Here is a 9,531-nt window from a genome sequence, read left to right on the forward strand (position 1 = left end):
TTATTTGTTTGTTGAGCACTTCCGGTAATTGTCACATGGGTGTGGTTTGTCTATTCAAGTCACCTGTTTCATGTCGAGGGGGAATGACAGAGGGTGAGCTTGTGCTGTCACTTTTTCTGTTGACCGTTTTGTCCATAGTTCCTATGTTATGATTTTGTTTATTAAATATCGTAAATCCATCTTGCTTCAGTATGGACTTTGTCTGCGACAACGCGTCACAGTTTATAGCCACGTTTAGCCTCTCTGCGACTCAAACGGAACTGGAAATTGAGCCGCCACAATAACCTTACTTTTCCAACAAGAGACATTTTTGCACGAGTGATTTTAGTTACTTTTAAGTACATGATGCTATTTCTTTAAAGGTAACTTAAAAGTAATAGTACTCGCAGAACGAGTAGTATTTGTAGTATTTTGTATCATGTTGGGTTGTATTTTGCTTTTTGTGGATTTGACACACTGATCACATTTTCTTTTAAATGGCACTTCACATCAAAAAGGCTGCTGACCCCAAGTGGGTGAATGCAGGAAATGAAGTGTTTGGGAAATGACATTTCCTGGAGTGGAAACCTCAGACCCTTCACAGTGAAATATTTTCTTCACTTGCTCTACTGTATATCCAAAAGCCAACAGCTGATGTAGCTCTGTTCTTTCTTTTCACAGCTCAGCCCCAAAATAAAATGGCAGTGTTTCTGGAATGGTTCAGATGTATTGTGCATTGCATTTTGGAGGATGATCGCATGCATGCGGTCAGCAGCACTGAGCAGTTACCCAGCCTCCCGCTCAGGTTACACCCTATATATAACACCCCCTCCTCCCCCTCCTGCAGCTCCCCTCTCGAGGCTCCCTCTGCTTCACTCTGGTCCTGGGGTTCCTGGTGTCAGCACAGAGCCTTCCAGTGTCCCCCCCTTCAGATTGTCAACCACCTGCTTGCTCTGGAAAACCAGGGACTATTTTTTAACTGTCTTTCTTGGGGATTTAGGGGGCTCTGGAGGTCCGGCCTGACCTGCTTGAGTTGGGAGTTTTTGGTGTAGCAGGAGTGGGGGCTTGGAGGACTCCATCACCATGGATCACTCTTTATTTGGTTGTCTGCGCAGCCCTCACGCCCCAGCCCGGGCTCTGCACCCCGCCATCACCCAATCTCCACTGTGTCGAAGCTTCAACGTCTCCTACCTGGATGTACCCAGCTGTTCTCCCCCCCACAGTTACTCTGAAGGAGAGGACACTGGCCACCTGCCTCAGCAGCAGCAACCTCAGCCCCCGCCTGACTGGTTGGTCCCTCCGACCACGCTCTCACATAACTCACGGCACAGTGTCTTCCTGCCAGAGCTTGAGGCCCCTGAACTGTGCTCTGGGGTCCCAAACCTGTGCAGTACCAACCCCAGTTTGGGCAGTGTTGCCCCTATCGGAGGGTCCTTGGTGTCTGGGGAACACGGCCGGCAGAATCTCTCTTCAAAGGACAGAAGGAGCCATAAATGCAGGAATGATGGCTCAGGTAAGAACGGGAAGAATATAATCCATTCACTTTAAACATGTCTCGCTCCCTGAATTGCCAGTTCATTATTTACTTTAACCGGTCAACAATTGCCTTTAGTTTAAATGCAGATAAATGTCTATTGTTGTATAAATTCTTCTTTTCCTAAAACAAACGTAAAAAATATGTAAATTTGCTGACGTGGTATTATTTGCTTTATTTGATTTGTTTTTTACCCTGTCCTCATGAAACCGATCATTCATTTTTTCTTTAAACACTAAAGACTTGAGCATCATTTGCTTTGGTCTAAACTATTGTAATTGGATATTCAGACAAGGATTGATGGCTTTTAATAGTTACACCGATAATGAAGACCAAACATTGTTTTGGGTCAAGTACAAATCTATTTGGAAAACAAAGAAGAAATAAATAGTACCAACTATGACAGCAGCTGTTTACCAACTACTGTTAACACCAAAATAAAATGTAATTAAAAAGAACTACAAAGAAGTAAAAAGTAATTGAATTTAGAAGCTATTTTGATTGAAATTGCCATCATAATTATCACCTTATATAATCTATAAACCAAATAAATAAAAGATACAATGTTACACGTGATAAAGTGGAAAAGTTACCATTTTGTTTTAAGCCTATATATATTTAATTTATTGGCATACGTCTTTTCAATGTAAAGTCTCCAGGTTGTTACATACACAGTATTTGCGTGTATGAATGGTAAAAGGACACAAAAGAGCACATCATCTCCAGGATATATCCACTAGATTTAATAGCAGGAATTATATCTCTCAGCGGTTGCCCAGTTAGGAACTTTCCGATTCCCCTGGCTGGACGTCCCGGCCGGGAGAGAGGGAGCTGACTGACAGACGGAACACTTGGAGAGGATGTGCTGGAGCTGCCAGCCGCCGGACTCAAATCCAATTTCCTAACTTTAACTTTCTGGCACTGACAGAAGCCACAGCACTTTTATTACAGACATTCATCTGGACTAGATGTTCCTAAAAAAGGATGAGAGAGCTGGCTTGGTCAGACTAATGGTTCCTGCAGCGACAATACATGTTGACACTGGATGTAAATTTGTTTTGCAGAATATCCATTGTGGATGTTATTCTTAGATATATGAAGTGGTGCAGGAATGAGTCCCAAAGCCCTGAAAGGCCTTAGCATTTAGCACTTCCAGTTCCCTCGTGTTGCAGTCAACGTGTTTTTGTTCTGTGGTTAACACAGGCCAAGATGTTCACTCTTTAACGTTATGAAATACGTCAGTAAATCCCCCTCTGGTGAATGTCTGGAGCTTCTATGAAACATCACCACTTCGACACAACGCCAACCTCTGGGTCGGCCTACACAATAACATGTCACTGCACCACTGTCCTGCATCCATCTCAGGACATCTCCTAATCGACATTAGATGGGCAAGAAACATGAAGTCAGACGAACAGACTTAGACTCGCTAAAGCATATTTATGTCATTTTATTTTATTTATATATTATAAAATAGCATAATGTTTTTGTACGATCTGTTTTTGCCTTGAGACAGGCATCAAGGAGCTTTCGGGCATTTTCACATTATTCATGACTCACTGTTTTGTGCAGACTTTAAGATTTCAGATATTATTAACTTACATTTCTTTATATAATATAAATAGTGCAATACCGTTATGATCTCACTTCTTTGAAGACCTATCAACATCACTATATGCATACTATATAGTGATTATAAATACAATATATTGAAGACGACACATTAAGATCACTTTATTAATCCCTAATGAGAATGAATGAATGAAAACTTTATTACAGACTCAGGTCCAGATAAAAGACAAGGCATTACATATAATACATTACATACACAGCATACAAATAATTCATAGTTTAAGAATCATTTAAATCAGTGTCCTACAAAGAGACAACTATACCAATGTCTCCACAGCTGTGATTGGTAGCGTGTACTAAACCTTATGTTCGATAAGGCCAAGAGGATTTCATTATCAGAGTCATTAAGCCGGCAAATACATTCATAGATTTCTTAAAACAGCTTGTAGAGTATTGACTCCTTTAGCCACACACATTTCACTTGCACTCGACCATCGAGGTCTCTTCAGCAATATTCTCATGGCTTCATTATAAGCTACTTGAAGTTTCCGTAAACTTGCCTTTCTGTAGTTTGACCACAGATGTGCCGTTTAGAGCGGTGTGCAACATGCTCTGAGCAGAGACGTCTTCACTCCATCTGTACACGCACCACACTCACATAGGAGAGTGTTTGCTTGTGCACATCATGCGGCATTGCCTATAAATATCTTCATCATCTGTCATTTGTCCTGTAATAAAGTGTCCAAGATATTTTAACTTATTACAGACACTAAGATTAATATCAGACAATTTAAAATCAGGACATTTTAGACATTTACCCTCTTTGGTTCTAAAGATCATGACAGCACTCTTACTGGCGTTGTATTTGATGTCATGCTCCACACCACACACAGAGCACACAGCAAGAAGCTGCTGGAGACCAGCGCTAGATGGACTCGGCGACACAAGATCATCTGCAAACATAATATGGTTCACTCGAGTACTACCAATCATGCATCCAGTATTACAGGCTCTCAGTCGCTTGGACAGATCATCAATATAGAGGTTACAAAGAACTGGGGACATAATTCCACCTTGTCTGACACCATTGCTAACCCCAAATGGGGCCGAGACCCTATTGCCCCATTTGACTTGCATAGTCTGGTGGCCATACCAGTAGACCAGAACTCTCACAATGTATTTGGGCACCCCTCTTTGACTCAGTTTAACAAATAACTTCCTATGATTAACACGATCAAAGGCTTTGGAAGTCTTGGTTTATCAGCAGCCTTCTCTGAGGCATGACGTCGGCCTTTTTTCACAACATGACTCCACTTTGGAGAGCCTGGCAAAAACGTTGATCCACTGGGACTATCCATTGTTGTCGCCCTATCCACGTTCAGAGCAGAGGCCCCCGCCGCAGCCCTCACTCCGAAGCCCAAGTTTGAGGCTCCTGCCTGTGCTGCCTCCAGTGCTGTGCCGTCCAGGCGGGCCCCGTCCAGGCGGGCCCCGTCCAGGCGGGCCCCGTCCAGGCGGGTCCCGTCCACCGCCGCCGCATCTGAGCCATCAAGGCCCTGTGTCAGGTCAGTGGAGCGCTCTTGTGCACACACACGGCGATCGATCTCCACTGTGATAGCACGAAGATCTTCGCTTACATCAGCCTGTAGCTGCATTGCGTGCTTCATAGAGCAGACCTCAGAGCACAGCTGCTCCATTCTCCCAAGTAGGCTTGAGACATCTATGTTAGTAAATGTCACCGGCGGCAGTTCATCCAAGTAATAAGAAACAAATCTGGGAGTGTTTTCTCCACACTCGTTCATTACTTTAAGTCAACTTTTTATATTGTTGATGTCTTTCTTTTCCCCTTTATGGGAAACGTTCCGCTGTGTAGTTGGGCAAAGAAATGATGTTCCTCACAATTACATACCCACACTGTAAAAACAATAAGTAAAAAAACGGACATTTTCTGGCAAAAAAAGGAAGAAAACTGTAAAATAAAATATGGAGATAACATGTAAAAAAAACTGTAACTTACCCACAAGTAGCCTCTATTACTGTAATTTTACAGTACACAATTTTACAGTAATTTTACAATTCTATTGTTAGAATAGAGTCATGCACCTCTAGAAAACAGAATTATCTTAAACAAATTATAAAGAAAAGCTAAAATACAGAAAATTACTTTTATTATTACAAAAAAGTACCGTGTATCTAAGACCATTTACAAGTAAAACACAAAGAAAATAACGTCATTTTACTTTGTAAAAGCCTTAGTTTACATTAACTATCACATTCACAAAAAGAGCCGCTGTCTAGCTGTTTTGGTGATGGTGTTTGTGTGATGAGATACGGGGGCTCCAAGGAGATCGTCACGGTCCTTTCTGGAGAGTGCCGTGAGCCCCAACCACACGTGGCGTGATCCCACTGTGGCCAGGGACATCACGCAGCCATCTGCGGCTGCCACACCGTGGACCAGATTATTCATCTGTCCGATACAGCGGTCCACATAATCGCCCCGGTCTTCTTGCGACGGGGAGGCGGGGGCTTCCTGTTGAGGAGTAACCAATGAAACCCCCAACACGCCCAGATTATTGGCGGCCACGGCCCGCTGTGCCCCGAGCCGGAATATTTTATCCAGATATTCCAAGGCCTCACGGTCACGAGGCAGCGGGGGCAGGGGTCTTCTCCCCTCCGCCCAACCTGCTGCCTGGGGGAGCAGATGGGCCGCAAGGCTCTCATCGAGGGGGGGCACACCGGGACACGCTGTGTCCGAGTGGCCCTGCACCCTAAGCAATCCCAGCTCTCAGAGGGTGCTGCCATGTCGCCTCCACACACTGTCATATATCTGGCAACGGGGGCGAAACAAAAGCCGGCTGGGCTGGCTGAACTGCGCCATAAAACCCCTGAGGAAGGCGGCTCACCGGTCTGCGTGGTAGCGGAGGGGGAAGCGGTAGGCCCACAGATCTGGCGGGCAGATCTGCGCGGTGGACCTTCGTGGTCACCGGACCAAGAAGCGCCCGACAGCGAGAAGTCCTCGTCTTCCTCCTCCTCGACAAATGGGGCCGCGCGGCCTGCCGGAATGGCGAAGACGAAGGGCACCTCCTCGGCCACCTCCTGGTCCTCCATCTCCACCACCTCGATGTCCACCTGGTCCTGTGCCTCGTCCGGCAAGACATAACGCGCCTGCTCGAAGTGGTCCAGGTGATGTTGACGTCTGAGCCGCGCGAGCACCTGGCAGGCACTGCAGGACGGGGAATGTCCGCCACCCTCCACGGCGTGGTCAGTCACCAGACATTCGAAGCACCATCGATGAGGATCAGCGCCCGCGATCAAGCCAGGGCAGGTAGGGCAAGGCCGAGCTTCCAGGAGTGGTGAGTCCATTATTATTTCTTCTTCTTTACGTTTAGCTTCCGGTTCAGTTGTCTGCTCGCTGAAGAGAAAAAGGATGCCGGTCGGAGGTCGGAGGGCGTAGCCGCCTTATATACTGTGGGCCTGCGCGCGCATTCAGGTAGGCTCGCCTCGATTGTCCGGCTACGTTTACGTAACTCAGTAGGTGAAAGCATGCACAGCATGATAGAGAGTAGTACCCATAGAGTCCAGTAGAGGGCGGAGCCTGTGTGAGATATAACTTTGTTGTTCCACGAGGCAGTTGTCGCCATAGCAAATGGATTAACAAGTGAATTTAGGTACTTAACCTTCAACTACCTGCTGCCTGAAATCCCTGTGACATCACTGTAGATTGTTGTAACCAACTAGCTGTGTGGGACATTATCACAACACATATTTAAGTTAATTGACTTGGATTTTAAAAGGTCTTTCGCTGTAGTTACTAGCTTTGTCAACATGCTTTGGTGAAAGCCTATTCTTTCAATATGATGGATTTGAATAGTTGGATATTATTAGACGTCTAAAAGGACAACATAGGTTGTTTGTTTTACTGTAATTGCAATGCTAATACCAATTTACCATAGTGGTAGCACTAACTGCTAACAAGGTTTTGATATTCAGAGTCCTTTTTGACCAAAAGAGCCATTTTGCCCCCTTTTCCACACATTTCTTTTTCCTTCTTATTTTTGTCTAACCCTGGCCTAGGGGAAGATGCTAATGTTATTTAACTTCTAGATCAGGGGTCTCCAACACGTCGACCGCGAGCTACCGGTAGCTCGCGGGCAGCTTTTCAGTAGCTCGCTGCTCGATTATCGATTATAGCGTAGTAACGTTGCTTCTTGATTTTTCGGCCGCGGCCGGACAATAAAGTGTTTTTATTTTAGAATTGTTTCTGGCACACAAATATAAAATTGGTCCGTGACGCAGAGATCAAGGAGCAGATGTGACAGCGGCACAGCGACACCACACATGGAGCAGTCTGCTTTCTCCAGCAGCACCAGTCAGAACCAACGGCAGAATGACCCGCTCTGAATCAGGCCCTGTCGCTGCGGCTCAGAGACACAGAGGGAGGGATTTGTGTTTTTGAAAAACACTCGTTATCGTCATGTCAGGTTTTTGGTGGATTCAATCAAGTCTTGGATTGCAGAGTATGAATGTCCTGCTATTTTCAGTTGCAAAATACGTGTGTAAAGTGTGTGAAGGCAGGAGGAAAGCTTCCGCAATCACCGTCTCCTCTCTCCGTTCCTCCAAACCCCGCCCCCTCCCCTAACGGCTGACAGTGACCCGATAGAAACTTTATTATTCACTTAATCACTGATTGAGATATGATGAAGCTAACTTAATCTCATACATTCATGGGATTTATGTAACAGTAAGACAGAGAATGCACCCACATGCCCTATTTTTGTTTTTATAATGCTATCCTTTTTTTAACAGAAGACCGTTGCAAGAAGCTGCTGCTCGACTGCAGAAGCATTAGTTTTTTGTTTTTGAGGATAGAAAAATGTCACACACAGATATAGGGAGGCTAGACCTATACAATTGATTTATTATGGTTTATAATGTAATGTCAAGACGAAGAAGAAGAAAAGATGCCTGAACTGTTCAGTGTCTGTGGAGATGGAGGTTATAAATCTCCAAAATCATGTTCAGCTGAAGTCTCAGAAAACTCACAACATTTCTGGAGCCTTGTAGACCCAGACAACTATAAGAACATTCACCAAGCAGCACTGAAAATGTCTGCTTTATTTGGTTCTGTTCTACAGACCTTTGTGAAGCAGCTTTTTCTGACATGAATGAAATCTAAATACAGAACAAGACTGATGAACATTTAAATGACTCTATTAGAGTGAACCTAAGTGGGTATACTCCAGCAGACCCCTCTATGGTGGACTCCATGCAGTGCCATTCATCTCACTGACTGTAAAAAAGAGTGAATGCACTTATTTTACACACATGTGCCATAAGCATACTTGCAAGGTGGTGATTAAGGCGATGTACTTACTATGACGGCCATATTAATATGTGAGAAATTGTCGTTTTCTTGGACCTTGATGTGAAGTTAAGATTTTAGATAAGCTTTAGGTATTGCAATTTCACACGTGTACAAAAGTAGCTTAATTCAACTGATGAGTGCTATGTGAATAAATGTAAGCGATGCGATGCAAGTAGCTCTTGGCCACTTTCATTTTTTCAAAGTAGCTCTCAGGTGGAGAAAGGTTGGAGACCCCTGTTCTAGATCCTTTCATTTTTCACTTACAGTGAAACTCAATATGTTTTACATACTGTGTGCCAATCACTCTGTGTTTTAAAGGGGACCTATCATGCAAAATGCACTTACGTCTTTTATACATGAACATGTGTCCCCGGTGTGTCAGGGAACTCACCAAGTGTCAGAAAACACAACCCTCTCTCTTTTCCTCCATACCCAAATCTCTAAAAACGGGGCTGCAACGGATCTGATCGGGGAGCTCCGCCTATACGGCCAACTCTCCACTAATCAGGGGAAAGAGAGGTTGCCAGGCATGGTAACAGCATGGTAACATGACGCTTGTAACTCGGGCCCCTCCTTTGCAGGGGGCGTGGTCAGCTGCAGCGCATGCAGAGACAGGGTGGAGGAGAGCAAAATAGAGCGAAATGACGCATGGCTAAAATGCATGATCTGTTTGGTATTTTGAAAAAGAAAACGTATAAATATTAGGGCTGTCAAGTTAACGCGTTAATAACGCGCTAACGCCACTAATTATTTTAACACGATTAACGCATGTGTATTTTTTTTCCTCGGCCGCCCCGTAGTTTCAGAGCGCATCGAGTTTAAAGTACCATCTACAAGCTGATGCTGACAGCCCAGCTCCTGCAGCCCGCTTGTGGCAGACCACACTTCCACGCTCACCGGCAGGCACCGACTGGCCATCGGGAGGACCGGGAGGGTGTGTGTATGTGTGGCGCGAGCGAGCGAGAGAGACCTTACGTGCATTGTTGTTGTTAGCATCTGGTGCTAGCTAGCTGCGCTAACGGATATAAGGAGCTGTTTAAATGAAAACAGAGGAGCGCTCTATCCACACAACTGCGCCGAGCAC

The 9,531-nt window shown here is 44.9% G+C and overlaps 1 protein-coding gene across 1 annotated transcript in view; it reads left to right on the forward strand.

Annotated features, from left to right (window-relative positions):
• The first annotated feature begins 1,062 nt into the window (after positions 1–1,062).
• Positions 1,063–9,531, forward strand: part of LOC117455046 (homeobox protein MOX-2-like) — a 25,902-nt gene continuing 17,433 nt past the window's right edge. The window contains exon 1 of the mRNA XM_034094399.1: positions 1,063–1,492. Coding sequence (XP_033950290.1) covers positions 1,063–1,492 — 430 coding nt within the window. The remainder of the gene's footprint in view (positions 1,493–9,531) is intronic.

This window comes from Pseudochaenichthys georgianus, chromosome 11, assembly GCF_902827115.2.
Source record: "Pseudochaenichthys georgianus chromosome 11, fPseGeo1.2, whole genome shotgun sequence".
Classification (NCBI taxonomy): domain Eukaryota; kingdom Metazoa; phylum Chordata; class Actinopteri; order Perciformes; family Channichthyidae; genus Pseudochaenichthys; species Pseudochaenichthys georgianus.